The following is a 17,641-nucleotide window of genomic DNA, read 5'->3' as shown; positions in this document are numbered from 1 at the left end:
GTATTTATATACACAAAATAATTATACACAGTACACACACATATATTATGTAAACACAAACTTTTATTTTGGATGCGATTAATCGTTGCCCAGCACCAATTAAAAATAAATAATTTTTGAATAAAATTTTTTATAAATTTAAGGAATTACAAATATTATCAATCAACATTTTTCTTACTTTGCCCACCACCTTGCTTTTTTTTCTTTTTTTTTACCGAGCACATCTGAGTTTCTGTGAAGGATCTAAATCTTCGTAAGCATACACATGATGCCTCAAAATACTTTCTCCATAAGCAGCTCATGTTTTGGAAAAGACCCATGAACTTCCCCAGTTTTGTAGCACCATCATTTACAAAGTCTTTTGCTCCAAGCAGGGGGCCGAATTGGAAACTGGACGAAAACAGCTTTGTGAGCTAAGGTCCAGTTGTGGTGGTTTGTGGGTATAAGAAGCGATCAGGCCCCTGAAGGGTGGACAGGAAGGAGAGGACGACAAAGGGATCAGTAAAGAGATGAGGATGTTAACCTCATCAAAGCTGTGACAGAATGTGGTCTGATGAGTAGAATAAGGAAGGAAGGGACAAGAAGAAGGTTAACATCCCATATTTAAGATACAAAGGGGCCTCCAGAGAGACCCGAGCAGGATGTAGGGAAATAAGGGATGTGAATCTCATCACTTCAAATCAAAGAAGAGAGCTTGAAAGCAGCTTTAAGAGGAGAGGTAAAAGTGAAAGCGTTCAAAGAGGGACACCAACATCTTGGTGTCCAACACAGGCCACAGCATCAACACACCCATTAATCACCTTGTGAGTGAGTGTGTGAGCAAGAGAAGCATCAGATTTGGTATAAACGGGTACTGTGTTTCAGCAGTCACGGATCGTGTTTCTCTGCATTACACGGTCATAGATACCAGTGTGCTGCGTTAAAAGCTGCTATTCCATTACTCTCTGTCTTTAGGGTGTGTGTGGCTGTCCGTCTACTGGGACTTGGGATCATTCCTTTAGTGTCGACTGCTGTGTCTGTGTGCGTCCGTGGCCCTCTCAGGACCTCTGTAAAAGGTCATTTGTGTAGTGTCTGCTGCTTTGTGTGCACGTAAATCAGATAAGAGTGGAACACAAACCCTATTAGAAGCTAAAAGCAGAGACATAGTGACAAACAAAGACGTAACGGGAGTATGGATCCGATGGGAGACAGGCTTAAAACTTGTCATTAGAGACACCTAACTCATGTGCACAGAGAGGAAAAAAAGCCACCTTCCATGACATTACAAAAAAAAAAACTGTAAACACAAAATCCCATAAGAAATCAGTCTTTATGTCAAAAAAAAAAAAAAATCTTTCAGAAAACCACCGACAAACTGCCACCAAATATTAGACCAGCACAACCAAAAAACCATCTCAAATTATTTACATGTAATGACCAGCCATCACTACAGATAAAATACATGGATACATGATATATTGGCACCATGTCATTTACGGTCTTTATTAAAACAAATTAGATATTTAATTGTATCCACTTTATTTCAATTATTTTAATTTATAGTGAGTTTAAATTCCCTGTTAAACTATTACAGTTTTATAATATTGGCCAATTTATAGTTATTTATACTGATCATATTTATTTCAATTCATAGATAATCTGCTATAGGAGGAAATATTTTTATTTAAACATAATAAAAGGAAATATAAAAACATATTTATATAAAAATGAGCAATTTAGACAGATGCTGAAAAAAAAAAAAGATAATATTGGACAGCACAGATATGGTTAATCCATTTAACAAGAGCAAAAAAAAAATGTTGCAGGACAATAAAGAAGTCAAAAACTGAATTTTATCAGAGATCAAGCTAGCTAACTAGGCAATGCAAGCTAAATACAATTAGTCCAAAGGCTTCCTGTTTAACAGCTGCTCTTTGGGTTGTCGTTTGAGAGCTTTTCCCCTCTCTGAGGGCCAGGCAGAGTGGATGACTCTTCTGGTGACTCCAGCGGGAAAACTAAACCAGATGGACACACAGAGACCCTGAGCTCTAGGGGGAAAGAGATCGGCTTTCCTAACGGAAATCGTGGCATTACTCACCTGAGGCTATGCTAACCATCCCCAGAGATAAGGTGGAATGAGAGAAGTGGGTGCCCTGTGAGAGCATAAGGGTTAAACTTATTGTGTATGTGTGCGTATCTGAACAGGGCTGCTGTTTGTACAAGAGAGCAGAGAGTAACAGGCCCTTAAATCAGTAAGATCTTCTAAAGCTCATGGGAATGGAGCAGCTATGAGTGTGAGAATGTGTGAAATCTGCCGGAGGTTGAATGAAGAGAGGACTGGAACAAACCATGTAGCTCTATAATCTATGCTATACTAAGCTGCTTTAATGGGCAACATAATAGATGAACCAAATTTTTTAACCAACCAATCTGCTATTTGCTAAATCAGATAGCAGATGCTACGTGATAGAACAATATAGTTTATATTATGTATGCAACTACTAAACTAAAGAATATGCTACAATCTTTTTTTTAGGTATGTTTGTAACCCTGCTGTTTTAGTTACTTCCCAAAATAGCATCTGACTCCAATGGGGCTAACAGATAGAGTCCAGTTTAGATTTGGTCTAAGAAACTCAAAAAGTAAGCAAGGAGTCCAGAGACGCAGGAGCAAAGGATGGGAAAACTATCAGTGTGTAACTCAAGAGAGATGAGATGGAGACTTAACATAAATTTTACTTTTAGAGCTTTAAGTAGAAAATCTCTACACAGCTATATAGTTACTATACTACCAGCCTACACACAGGGAAATGAAGAGTGAATCATGGCCAGAAGTATGAGATGAGCCTTTGTTAGTCCTGAGGATTTTGATCCTGCAGCTCTAATCAGAATGAGAGACATCAATCCTGAAAGACTCAAGTCAAATACATTAAGCAATTGCTGGTCCAGCCCCACTATGCTTTTACAGTAAATCAACTGGCCCTGTTCAGAGACGTGTATCTTTTCCCTACACTAAATCGACAGGGTAACATTGGTACCGTGACATTGGTAATCTTGTAACTGTACAACTTTGATCAAAGTAAGTATGTTTTATGCACAGCATTTCAAGGAATCAAAAAAAAAAAAAAAAAAAAAAAATTGTGCTGGATCTATATATAAAAACCAAACTTTAAAGTTAAAAAAATATATATAATTAAAAATAATGATAAGAGTACTCCATCACTGCCAGAAAATTCCCTGAACAGGAAGGAAACAAATCATGGACAAAAAGAGTCTCCAGTGCGCACCCTCTCTCGGCACACACACAAACGCCGGATGAGGATAATGTACTGACAGTAAATGGCCTTAAGTGTAAGACCATGATTAATGCTCGCTGCCAATCTCATTTGCCTCCAGGTGGAAACTCTTATGAGAAACAAGCATTTCCTCAGTTGAGTAAAGGGATAAAACATAGCAAACACTGTAATCCAGGGTTTTTTAAAAAGTCTTGCTCTCCTGTAATAGAATAAAGCTGTAAGCCATGTGAGTACCACCAATTTACAATTGTTAAGGAAGACATTAGGCATGAAGAATTAAAAAGGTGACAGCAGCAATATGATAAAAAACACCAAGTAGCACTATTTCTATTGCTTATACTTGCAGTCCAAGGGTTAAATGAACCCCTATCTCCAAGAATTAAACTGAAAATAAAAGATGATGCTGCTGTGACAACTAGCCTATATCGGATCTGACAGCAATGTCGCAAAACAACACACAAGTGTGAGTAACTGTTTTTGAAGAAAAAGAAAAAGAAAAAAAAAGATATTCAAGCAAGCTAGTATGCATAGGCCACGAAGTGTTGGCGAAATAACAAATTAGCGTTCAGAGGGAATATGGATTTTTTTTTAACAAAATAAATTCAAGCACTTTCAAGGACCTGTATCTATGCATGTTTATTTTCAAAAAGTTTTCAGGGCCTTGATTTTTTTTCTTTTTCAGATTCACAAACTTTCAAGGATTTCAAGGAATAATACAGCGAGAATAAAAGTTACGCCTTCTTTCTTTGCGTATCCATTTGGGTGACCTATCCATTTGTGTATCCATTAGATAGCCTAACTGCTTTCTCTGGGTCAGCATCAAAGCAAAAGCAGATTTTATATGTACAGGTGAGATTTTGTAAAAGGTTTAATAGACAGTCGTATCATTGTCATTTTGGGTGTTTGAATCGAGATAGCAATCTTTAATGACTGTGCAGCTCTACGTCAAAGGCAGGGGAGCCTCAGTCAGGGCACATCCATGAAATTGCCACAGACCAATGGTAGTTTCATTGCGTTTACCAGCTGGAGAAAAAAAAAATGTGTGGAAAGTTCATTTTGGCAAGCTGTTTCCAAAACCCAAAACGAACACCAAACAAACTTCTGGCCTGATTTTGTTCGAAACGATGTCACACCATATCGGGCCTTTACTTTTCAAGCAATGGGATGAGTTCTCAACTGGGGGACAATAAAACAGCTCAAAAATACACTGAAAGAGGGACCCAGGCCATATCTAGGGGCAAACAATATTAGAGACTACCCACAACAGCCTAGCAACCACATAGCAACACTCTGGAGGGCTGTGGGATCAGCAGTTATACAGTTGCCACATCCATCATAAGGACAAGGTTTAACACGGAGAACTAAAATTACATGAACTGACATTCCCACTCAGACCCGAGACACACCTCAAATTAGAAACACCTTTGCTGACCATGTCATATGGGCTGAGGCCAGGACACACCCTTTTCTGCCTCTCATCATCCATCCCATACTCTCCTTTTCTCTTCCAGAAGACGTCTAGAGCACTAAATCTATTAGCAAGCACATTCTTGTGTTTTTGAGACTTCACTCAATGACGAAATAAAAGAAAGCAAACTGCCAGACTTTTTCAGATAAGATAAAGAAAAAGTAGAAGAGTGCTGGAAGGAAGAAAGGAGATTATTTTCTTAACTCACCTTAGTGAAAAATACTGAGAGATGAGTCTCGCTGCCAAGGATCCAAATAGGGAATTTTGGAGATTTGAGGAAAGAGCCAACCTTTAAAAGCAGAAAAAAGAAAAGCGGTTGAGCGCCAGTCTCCATACCGATGCCATGACGGCCTGGCCAGCCACATTCCAGAACCATCACGAACAGGTTGATTCACTGCGATAAGATGATTGGTAACGCATAAGAATGGCCAACTACTAAATCATTTGGCTTATTTTGGACCTTAGTTATGGATTGGATAAAAAGGTTTTGAAACCATTTTACACTATGCTAGAATGTTCATTATAACTGTATCAATGTTGAGTGTATTATATGAACACTGAAACATGTAGTTAATGATCTACATCAGGGGTAGGGAACATCCGGCCTCTTATATCTGACCCCCGAGACCATTTGAACAGGCTTGCACGGCCATTTGACAACTCGATTTCAAAAAACTGTTTATATATTTAAAAAGATTAGAAACTGTTCTATAACAACAACAAAACATATTAGTAACATAAAATAATATATATACTTAATAAATAAATAAATATAATATTGTTACCTTTCAAAATTATTGAATGTTTTTTTCTCTGATGTTTCATCACAAGCATGCACAGAATCAATTTTATTCCACAATGTAAAGGTCAATGCAGTTTCATCCATTGCATTAAATGCAAGTTATGCTTTATCAATGTTATGATGCATGCAATGTATTGCAAGGCTGCATTTATTTGACAAATAGTACAGTAAATACAGTCCTCTATTTTAACAAAACTTAATTTAATTTATTTTGGTGATGGCAAAGCTGAATTTTCAGCCATTACTCCAGTGTCACATGATCCTTCAGAAATTATTCTAATATGCTGATTTAGGTTTAGGAAACATTTCTTATAATTAAAGATACAGTCCGCAGTTTTTCCTCTGTCGCCATCTCTGTTCGAAACCTGCAATTGCAGTCATTCGCAGAATTATCAACTTTACGTGAGTTGTACCTCGGCATGGCACAGCGCGCCGTGAATTCAATGTTTTGAGGAGAATGTGCAGCTGTCAGTCTCCGCGCCGGTGTGGATACTGGCATTCAGAATCATAGATTCCACATATCACTACTTTTTGGAAGTATGACCAACATAAGAATTTTCACCCTAAAATGTCATCTGAACAAGTAACATCCATTTTTGTTCTTCTGACCAACTAAGGGGGAAAAAAGCATTGCAGTAAATCGCGCTGATTAAATCCAACGATTGTTTATCATATCACGTCAAACCGTGCAAATGATTCTTTGTTCTTAAATTGTTAATATTAACAACATCAGCATTGCGTGACTACATTTAAAGCCCTTCAGATATTTATCCTTGTTTTCGCATGGGCCCGGTTGCAGTCTCTTTTTCCAAACTCTCAGTCCAAAGTCTTTTGCATTTTACAACGTGTGAGTCTCTAGTTGTCACTGGTGATTGTCGTTTGAACCTTTCTGGATCCGCCATCAAATTGATAAGTTTAATTATATCAAGTGCTGTGAGAAAAGGCTATAAATCTCCTCCTCCAACATCTTCACACGCAATATAGCCTATACTAGCCGAGACACCTTCTCTATGTGTACAGATGTGACGTAATGACGCAAAGACATGCTCGAATTTCCCACGGAAATCCACCATTGCCACTGGAATTAAAAACATTATTACAAGCTTACCGTTTTGAATCGAGCTAAGGCAAGCAGAGAGTTTTGAACACTGGCTGGTTATGCACTTGCTCAAAATTATTTTGGATAATTTTTAACCCAAAAAAGTTACGGACTGCAGCTTTAAGAATGTTGAAAACAGTTTAATATTTTTGTGAAAACAATAGTGCAGTTTTTCAGGATAAGAAAATAATAGAAAAGAACAGAAGTTCAAAAGAACTGCATTTATTTGAAATAGAAACCTTTTGTAACATTATGTCTTTACTGCCACTTTTGATCAATTTAATGCATCTACCTTTGCTGAAAAAGTAATAATTTCTTACAAAAAAACCCATCTCACTGAACTAAAACTTTTGAACAGTAGTGTACATGAACAGGCTCTTGATTTGAAAAAGGTTCCCCACCCCTGATATACATACAAAAACACATCCACCAATGAAAACCAAATGAGCAGTAAAAAAAAAAAAAAAAAAAAAAAAAACTTCAGTTCAGACTGTAACTCTGCCTATAGCTCCATCTCCAGCCGTGCATTCAAACACTGAAAGCGCTAACACTCATCTCCCATCACTCAACAGGTGAGTATCAGCAGCAGATTTGGGTAGGGGAGGCGATCCAGGGGTGTGCGGATTAAAAAGATCATGAATATTGTGATGGGGGCTCAGATGGTTCTAAATATGAGGCGATACATTCCTGCGTTCTTCTAATCCAAACACAACTCACTGCACATATCCTGAAGCTCTGCTTAGCACAGTGCCATTCAAAATAAAGCAGCTTCTTAATTACTTTATCCACAGGTTAAAACAATAGGGCCATTCCTACAGGATGTGTGTGTGCCAGGTGTTATTGGCTGAAATTTCAGATGTTTGGGATTTAGAGGGCACCACATTAGCATTTAAAAATATGTTAAGGCCCGGGTATAATTAATTTTCCACGTTTCACTCAGTCTCAAGCACAGTCGTGTCTACACAGTTTTGAAAGTATACTCAACCGTGGATGGACACATTCGACACATGCGCAGCACAATTGTTTTTTTTTATACTCTACCAGACGTCAGAGGGCAGCACTGAGTCGTGTCATTTACAATACATTCGCTCGGATCCGCCATTGCGTGTAAAGTTTAGAACCAAAACAAAAGATGGAGAATGATATGCTGATTTGTTTACGGTTCTTTGAACAACGTGTTGTTCTCATCGATCTGTATGCACTCTTCTTCGACTACTGCACAATATATCACAACTGTGCATATTGCCACCTAGTGGACTCTTCGGTCTCAACATTCACCTTTGTATGGTCGGACGTCCGAAGCATACTTTGGCTTTAGGGAGACGGGAACCATTTCACTTTTGAAAAAAGAACTAGTACAACTGAATATTATCTAAATAATTGAAGGTCTCAGTCCAAGGGGGCTGGAGGATGACGTAAAATGATTGAATTAAGTTATTTACAAAAATGATTTATAATTGTAGGAAAAAGAAAGGATTTCCTTTTCCCCCTCAATAACTATTGTTTTTAAAAATTTACGCCGTTAAAATGGGTTTGCGTTAACGCCGTTAATAATGCGTTTAACTGACAGCCCTAAAAATAAATAAATAAAATTAAATGTATATCTTGGTAAAAACAACCTAAAAACTAGAAAAGACAACAGATTTTCCCTTTTCCAATGCAGAACTTCCATAATTGTTTTGTGTGTGAGAACAAACCCACAGAAATAGTTTCTTCCCCAACATAAAAATTCTTCATGCACCAAAACGGTGTAAAATATAGAGTGAAGAATGTCACAGTCAGTATTTTAGTAGGTTATTATGTTGCAATTACGCTTCAGAAAATCCCTGTGAGATATACAGCTGGAAAATAGCAAACCCACAAACAAACTGTGAGTTTTGGCATGTGGACACTCCACATCTTTCACACAACACGTGCCAAAATTGGTCTCCAGATTTATCAACACTGCAGATAGTGGAAACACTATCTATAGCACATGAATTATACTGTAAGCTTCTGTGAGGGTGTGTATGAGTAAATACCCACCTTGCAATAGCGCAGTGACTCCATTAGTGTGAGGAAGCCAACAGAGGCGTGCTGATGGATGCCATGAAGCTCTAGAGAACAAATAAAAATAAAAGAATAATCAAATTCCTCAATCAACTGTACAAAAATAAACAGTCTAACATAAAACACTAAAACCTAATGACCTTAGCAATTCTGTAACTGTTATTCTATGAGCAGGCATTGGTTAAGTGTGCTAAACCTTGAGCAAAACATTTGATAATGCTGCCACCAAGTGGGCTGCAACAGCAGAACAACTGATTACCTACTGTGAATCGATTTATTTAAAACAAACAGCATGTCAACAGATTATTATTCAGCAAAAATATGAAGCATACTCATTCCAGAACATTCTCTATCACCGTCCCACACGTTAGACACGGCATGACCTGTGACCAGCAGGTTGATTAGACTTTGGCTAAAAGTATAGAAAGAAAGACCATGAAACAGTCAGCATTCACTAGTATAAATATACAATAACTATACTTAAATACATTAAGATTAAGACTTTTAGAGTTTAAAATGTGCTTATATATATACAGGGCTATAGACCAGCATTATCCTATGGCAATGCAAGATCAATGTACAAGGTTCTAATGCAATAAAAACAGCATCCTAACAGTCTAAGCAATGATAATATAAAAAACTTGATCTCTCAGCATGCATTTTACCTGCCATGGCCATACACAGGGTCAATCAGAGGTTCAGAGGTGTCTTCGATCTCATTCTTTATGTTCTCAATCCCCTTCAAAAAAGTTAGAAGTTACAGCATAAGTACAAACACGCAGACACATAATGGATGAACATAGCTAGCTAGCGAATAACATACAGTTAGCTGGGCACATTTTCTCATGTAATCTACAAAAGTTTGGAGTGTGCAAGATTCCTTTTATTCAGAAAGGATGCATTCAATTGGTCTAAAGAGACAGTAAAGACATTAGTAATGTTACAAAATAGGGGTGTGCCATATCATACCGTTCACGATAATACCGGTATAAATTTTAACATGATAAAAAAAGTGTCATATCGCGATATCAATGATATAGCGTCGCGATGGCGTATGACGCATTTACGTTCCCTAGCCCGCACAACAACATCACCTGTCTGAGAGTAAGAGCAGCCTGTCAGCCTCCGATGACAATTTAGTACATAAAAAGGGAGCTACTTTAATAGAATGGAAGTGGTTTGGTTAGACCTCCAAAAAAAGCACAATATTTTGCAAAATATGCAACAAAAAAAAACCTGTTACTGCTAGGTGGAAACACAACAAGCAAAAACACACCGTCGAGTACAACCAAACTTTCTCCGAGACGCAATTTCAAAAACAGCTTGAGTGTTCAGCGGTGCTGCCGCGTCTTCTCTTTCTCGTCTCTCAAAATGTGTTGCATAAGGCAAGAGTCAAGCGCTGCAGGCGGCGATACCACACTCTCGCGTTTAGGAGTCGGGACAAAACTGAATTGTCACTTGCACAATTGGGCCATCAGTGCATCACAACTAAAGTTTATAAATTTCACGTCTTCTTAAGTCTTATCAGTTTAAACATTCAAGCGATTTTAAACTATCCAGTAGGCTACTCGCGCGCTCTCTGAGAGACTCCCGGCATTTCTCTGCGTGCATACATACAGTAAAGCCGCCTCACAAACAGCTTGCGAGTAACAAAAGTAATTTTTCTCGGATTATATCGCTTTAATGAGGGGGGGGGAGAGACGCAAAATTGTGTCAAAATTCCGGTCTTGGTAAGTATACTCGTAAACACAGTCGGTTATGTATAAAACGCATGTGACAGTGTGACAGACAGTATAATGAAAACAGCAATGGATCAGTGCACTAGCAGTAAAAGTGACAGCAGCCACATGTGTCTGTCAATAATGTTGTCATCAAAACAACAAAAGATAGCTTTAATTGTAAGGAATGAGAATGAATAGCCTATGTATTTCTTTTATTCAGGAATCAGAACTAAAAGACTGTGTTATTTTACATGTGATTACTTTATTCAGTTTCTGTAGTATTTCTGAATACTAGTGTTAGACCTACCCAAAAACTTTCTTTATTTGTGTCTTTTTTTTTTGTATAGATTTTTGCTACTTTTTTCAATTTAATTCAAAGATTGAAATCAAGCTTCCTTGTGTTGTGTAAACAACAAAATTACCCCATTGTAAAAACACAATGAGTGAGTAAACATTTAGGCGAGGAAAAAAAGAGAAGATTTTCTATATCGTCATAAATATCATTATCGCAAATATTCTTGAAACATTGTGATATAATTTTGAGGCTATATCGCCCACCCCTATTACAAAACTTTCTATTCATCAAAGTATCCTGAAATGTATGACAGGTTTCACAAAAATATAAAACAGCACAACTGTTTTCAACATTGATATTAATGAGCAATGTTTCTTGAGCAACAAATAAGCATATTAGAATGATTTCTGAAGGATCATGTGACTGAAGACTGGAGTAGCGATGCTGAAAATCAGCTTTGTCACCAAAATAATAATTTACATTTTAAAATATATTAAGATAAAAACAGCTATTTCAAATTGTAAAAATACTTCACAATATTGTGTTTTTTTACTGCATGTTCGATCAAATAAATGCAGCCTTGAGCATAAGAGACTCATTTTCAAAACATTTTAAAACATTCAAACACATTCAAAAACATTTTAAAAATACAGGCCCCAATGTTAGTGTAGATGAGAAAGGTTTACCATGCAAGCTCATTTTCCTGTGTTTCAATGGAACAAACAAATTAGTGGGGAAATGTAAAGTTATACCTTTGTAAGTATGACAGAGTACAGGAAAAGCAGAACTCCGAATTTGTTTTTCCAGGTGTCGTACAGTGACAACACAGCCTCTCTCAGCTCCGCAACAGTCCTGAGAGTCCTCTTCCTGAGGAAGGAGTAACCACAATGTGACTGTCAATTGGGGAAGATCCTTACTGTAGGAGGTACAATGTCATGAGTTACTGATACTGACCAATTTAGACTGAAGCTTTATTTTAAGCTGAGCCTGATTTCTTTTAAGTAATCTGCCAGTGATTTGTATATTTGTAGTACAAGGAAAAGAATGACATGAGAAAGGAGAAACAAACGAGGCGCTGCGTGAAAAGAGAGTTTGAGCACTTACTGGATGACGCTGTGAAACCTCTCAAAGCCAAGCTCCTCAGCAGCCAAAGCAGCTAAACACACACCATGCAAAAACACAAATGCATTTAACAAGACACAACAATCCAAAGAAATTATTTGTAAGATCACTGTACACTGTTAATGAGAATAGACAACTCAGCAAGTTTAGACCAGCATCCTGTGTATAATAAACCAAACATTAGGGATCAGTGTATTATTCAAACACTGGCATGTAGTCTTGTTCAGTATCTGTACAACATCCAGAAAGACTGTTACAAATTCTCTTACTTGGTGTGTCAGTAGTTTGGCTGGACTCGGGCTCTGGGTGGCCGTCTGTGGTTTTATCACGAGGCCAGGTGGCCAGGTGAAATGCCTGTGTCTTATTGAGGGAGGCTGACTCCAGAATCTCACTGAGGGTGGAGCACAGGACCGTCCGCTGCTCTTCCTCTGTAGGGGTAGATCAAGCCATGCATCTGATTTCTAAGCTGCAATAAAGATGTTGCACTGACTAACACCAGACACGAGCAGCCCAACACAATGTGAAAAAAAAGCAGATAGACACCTATTATCATCAGTGATGCGGTCTACACAGGATGCAGCACAATGCAACATGACAAATTCCAGAAGGTAAACTGATGCCCGTTCTATTTCCGTCATACTTGGCCCTGTCCCAAATGGCACCCTAAACACTTGTGGTCTTCCGACCAGTCTGCACTTGTGACATAACACCGATTTGACAGTCGTGAAGAAGTCTGCAGCGGAGCTTGCTTCAGCGCAGGCTCGGCTAAAGTGCATATACTGACCACAAGAAGATGCGTAATAGTCCCTTCCGCATAACAGTGAAAACTCAGAAAGCTGGAAAATTCCATCAATGGCGGGGAAAGCGTCAAACTGGCAAGGCTTAAAAACATGTGCAAATGATAAACTTTAGTGACGATGCAGCACTGGCCCGATCGGCCAAGTGGCAGTTCCGTCAACTGTCCCAAGTGTTGTTTATGCTGGCCCCTGGCCATTGGGCACTCCTTATGTTCGAGCCCTGCTTCTCTATATAAACTGTGTCAGACAAATATACTGGACAAACATGAAAATGAAAGTGTAATTTACTAGGATAAGACTGTTCTTTTCTTAATTTATGACGATGCAAGCAGCATTCCAAGCAGGATACCAAATGTACACAACATACTAATGAGAGCAAAATCTAAGAATGTGAAATATGATCAACACAAAAGGAGTGAGGAGACGACGACAGGAGGAGAAAAAAATTTTACTTTAGCTATAAAACAAAAAGGACAAAGTCTCACACAACGGTTCTTCCTTCAAAATTGATCTATAAAATAGGACAAAATAAAACTAATATTATGGATAATGGGTAATACAAGGTTTCTAGAACACTAATTTTATAGAGTGGTGCAGGTATGACGTCAGAACCTGGAAGACTAATTCTAAGATTTTCTATGGGGCTCTTCAAATTATGTGTAAAATAAAGCATGTAGCAAACATAGCGTTACTATGCTTTGACGTTTTGTTCTACAATATAAATTACACACACCCAGAGTGAAAACGAAAATTTTGAAGCAGTTATGTTCATTTTTGAAAACGTACATTTTTAATAAGTTAGTAAATAAGACAGCTTAGTTAGAGTGTGTGCGGTGTATGTTGTAGAACAAAACGTCAGAATTTCGTCATGTTATGTTTACCACAGTCTTTATTTTATTTGAAAAAACCTATTATAACACCCCATAGGAAAATCTCAAAGGAATCAGCAGCAAATTAGACTTATGGATTATGACGTCATACCTGAACCACTCTATCTAAAGACGTTGTAGTGAATCATCACTTTCTACACTTTTAGGCAGACAGTAAGACTACAATACAGATATGTCCCTGTAATAAGATTCAGGATGATGTCTTGCACTATGCTAATTATTTCCCATCTGCCTTTCTGCTGTTATCTCGGGACGCTTGTCCCGAGAAAAATGGCGTTCGTAGGCTCCAGTTTTGTATCCTGCCTCTCACGGGGATTTCGGATGCCCCAACGCCTGTGATGAGAAGACCAACGCCTGTGAAGAGACGACTCAACGCCTGCGAAGAGACGACTCAACGCCGGCGATATGTTATCCCCTTAATATTACATGATTAACTAAATGTATTTTTTCCAGGTACTTTCTGATATGCACTTACTGTAAAGCTTCTTTGAAACCCTATGATTGTTAGCCAGAGGAGAACTGGCCCCTGACTAGCCTGGGTTCTCCCAAGGTTTTTTTCTCCATCCAATCTGATGGAGTTTTGGTTCCTTGCCACTGTCGCCTTGCTTTTGGCTTGCTTAGTTGGGGATATTTAATATTCAACAATATTATTGAACTGTGTTGTACTACTTTCATGTTATCACTGTGAAGCTGCTTTGATGCAATCTGTATTGTGAAAAGCGCTATATAAATAAATGTGACTTGACTTGACTTGACTTTTATGCCATCATATTTCCAAAATGCACTTATAACAATGCATTAATTTATGCATTGGCACACAGTCTAAATATCAGATTATAGTTGTCTTTTGTGTAGTCTGCCTAATAACTTATATCAAGCAGAAACCAATAAAAATAAGTAACTATTGACATATTGCAACAAAACTCACATTATATGTATTGTTCATGTGTATTAAGCCACTTAATATTACATGGTCTTTTTCAATAACAGAAAAGAATACCGTATTTTCCGCACTATAAGGCGCACTTAAAAGCCTTTAATTTTCTCAAAAAACGACAGTGCGCCTTATAATGCGGAGCGCCTTATATATGGATGGGGAACACACGTTCACCAAAACGGGGAGACAGCGCCGGGCGACTTACGCCACTATCTGCCAATGGATCGTGGATGCCTGGGCTGATATATCAGTCTCAAATGTGATCCGAGCTTTCACGAAGGCAGGAAATCCAGGAATAATCTCTTTATTCAGCCAGCTCACATACCCGTATTTACTTCCTGTTTTCGGCCGAAGTCCACAGTAGTTGATTGTCGAGTTGGCGCGCGCGCGATCAAACCTCCTCCGTGTGTTCAACATCTGATTCGGATGAACTATCCATTTGAGCTGATATTCTCAGAACACCACACAGCACCGTCATCGGCTGACAGCTGACAGTCTGAGTCTCCACTGTTGCTGAGTTACCAATGATCGCGCGCGCGCACTCGACAATCGCCTACTGTGGACTTCGACCGAAAACAGGAAGAAAATACGGGTATGTGAGCTGGCTGAATAAACATCATTTTTATTCATATCTTTCACATATACTGGAGTCAGATTCACCGTGTTCACTCACATGGCTGTGCACTTGTAATGACACATTAAGGTTGTTAAGAGGCTAAAAACAGGTTTAAAACTTTTCCCGTTTAAGTCAACAGGGTGTAAATTTTAAAAAGAGGATAACACGGTGTAGGCAACACCGTTCTTTGTCGTTGTTATCTGTACTGACAGCACTCCAAATTTACAAAAAAATGAGCTCAATGTTAAAATTGACCGGAGTTTTCCTTTAACGTTTGAACAACGTTACCATGGGAGTGAACGGAGTTGTCAGAAAGCTTAATAAAGTTAGACTTTATCTGACTTTTTTGTTGACATTTGTTGACATCTAGTGGATGCATAACGCAAACCCTGTCAAACGTTGGACTGCAGTATCTTATGCGCCTTATAATCCGGTGCGCCCTATATATGAAAAATGTTCTAAAATAGGTCATTCATTGAAGGTGCGCCTTATAATCCGGTGCGCCGTATAGTGCGGAAAATACGGTACACTACAATGACTGAAACAGGACTTAGAGTAGGTAGAGATTAACTATCCTAAAAATGGTTTGAGATGCTCTGAAGTGCCTGGTTTGGGTGTTATAGAGTACCCAAAAGTGGAAACAAGGTGGAATTCTCTTTAAAATAATGCACAGCAAACCTGAAATATCTTTCCAGTTTGAGCCTTCAGTGTTAAACAGAACGTTCTTCAACAGGAAAGCCTGAGGAATAGCAAACAAAACACACAAATCATTAGGGCTTAATCAGCCAAAAGAAACAATCTGACAAAATAGCATGTCAACACCACAGTATTACAAACAGATTTAGAGAATAGGGTAGGACATCATACGCAAATCAAGCAGCATTTGTGATAGAAATGGACTGTCAGTGCAAGACTAAAGTCTGGAATATACAGCAATGACTTAGCCTAATAACTGAACAAATTTTAAAACACTAGGCATTATACACTTGTCAACTTTGTAAGGTCACAGATAAAAACTGGACTTCATACACTAAACAACTGAGGATCACACACTAGTACCAGACTTGGTAGTTGTTTCGACCACAACAAAATCACACTGAAACATGAATCTCGTTAGAAGGAGACGCATGAAAATAATATGTAATTGTAAAACAAAACCAATATGCATTCCAAAAACTGGCTCAAAATATCAAACATGTTTGATATCTTTTGACTAGATGGAATCATAGTCTGAAGCTTTATAAAAATAATAATTAAAAAAAATAATCTGACAACCCCAAATCTGCAAACTGGCTTTTGGCAAAGTTGTGTTGGGGCAAATCGGAACAAAAATCTGTACTGTATTCCAGCTTTACCCCACTGTGATATAAATAAAAGACAGCTGACAAATGAAAGGAAACCCCTAAATGAAGTGTCTTAAAGGGATAGTTCACCCAAAAATTGAAATTTTGCCATCATTTACTCACCCTCATGTTGTTCCAAACCTGTATGAGTTAAGTTTCTTTCTTCTGTTGAACACAAAAGAAGATATTTTGAAGAATGTTGGACAGTTGACGGTAGCCATTGACTTCTATAGTATTTTTTCCTACTATGGAAGTCAATGGGTGCTGTCTGGTTACCAACATTCTTCAAAATATCTTCTTTTGTGTTCAAAAGAAGAAGAAAGAAACTCATACAGGTTGGGAACAACTTGAGGGTGAGTAAGTAATGGCATAATTTAAATTTTTGGGTGAACTATCCCTTTAATAAGGTAAACATGTGCTTCCAGAAATCAGGATGGAAACCCATTCTTCCAAAGGTATTCCTTCATTGGGTGTTTTAATGATAACGGTGGAGAGTGCTGTAAGATGTCAGTTCAAAATCTCCCATAGGCATTTTTGTCTAATAAAAGTATTTTTGGAAGGATGTTCCATCATCTGAACAATTGACATGTTGTTAAACAACAGTACATGGTTCAGCATGGTTGCAGTTCACCCAGATTTTTTTGTAATTTGTCACCAACCTGTATTCTGCATCACTACAATGCAGCTTTTATGTTTGGACTATACAAAGCCATGGGTGTTGACGATTCATTATTGAACATCATCATAACCTATGAATAAAAATAAGGTTTGAGAGAAAGGTGAATACCTGTACAGGTGCAATGACAGCACACGGACCGCCTTCAAACTGCTCCAGTGCAGAGCGCTCAGCCTCAGTGAACACAAAGCCTGTGGAAAGAAATGCAGTGAACACAAAACTTAGTCAATGTCACAAGTCTCAGTTAAGCAAGTCATCACAATTCAACTGGGCAAGCAGTCAAGGTGAAGTAATATGGACTTGGCAAAGGTCTTTGCTGACGACTAACGTTACAGAATTTTTACAACACAAGTAATGGATGTATATCCTTGAAAATGAGATTCAACCTCCATAATTTGAGTCAGCATTCAGGCTGGATTACACAACATGACTTTTGCTCAGATGTTTATTTTTTTTAGACTTTGATTCCATCCGGAAAAACTAGAAAAGCCTGGATAAGTGTGATCCTCAGTAATTTAACGTTACTGTATGATGTTTAGTTTTACTCAATAA

The 17,641-nt window shown here is 38.1% G+C and overlaps 1 protein-coding gene across 1 annotated transcript in view; it reads right to left on the bottom strand.

Annotated features, from left to right (window-relative positions):
- The window catches only part of mindy3 (MINDY lysine 48 deubiquitinase 3), a 52,378-nt gene that overhangs the window by 34,131 nt on the left and 606 nt on the right, over nt 1-17,641 (bottom strand). The window contains exons 2-10 of the mRNA XM_056234837.1: nt 17,201-17,280; nt 15,749-15,809; nt 12,100-12,258; nt 11,813-11,864; nt 11,461-11,575; nt 9,358-9,431; nt 9,025-9,104; nt 8,669-8,739; nt 4,951-5,031 (exon numbers count right to left, since the gene is read on the bottom strand). Coding sequence (XP_056090812.1) covers nt 4,951-5,031; nt 8,669-8,739; nt 9,025-9,104; nt 9,358-9,431; nt 11,461-11,575; nt 11,813-11,864; nt 12,100-12,258; nt 15,749-15,809; nt 17,201-17,280 — 773 coding nt within the window. The remainder of the gene's footprint in view (nt 1-4,950; nt 5,032-8,668; nt 8,740-9,024; nt 9,105-9,357; nt 9,432-11,460; nt 11,576-11,812; nt 11,865-12,099; nt 12,259-15,748; nt 15,810-17,200; nt 17,281-17,641) is intronic.

Source organism: Rhinichthys klamathensis, unplaced genomic scaffold (genome assembly GCF_029890125.1).
Source record: "Rhinichthys klamathensis goyatoka isolate OS25496 unplaced genomic scaffold, OSU_Roscu_1.1 h1tg000407l_1, whole genome shotgun sequence".
Classification (NCBI taxonomy): Eukaryota; Metazoa; Chordata; class Actinopteri; order Cypriniformes; family Leuciscidae; genus Rhinichthys; species Rhinichthys klamathensis.
The sequence above is the reverse complement of the archived record's forward strand: the minus strand, read 5'-3'. Positions and strand labels throughout refer to the sequence as shown.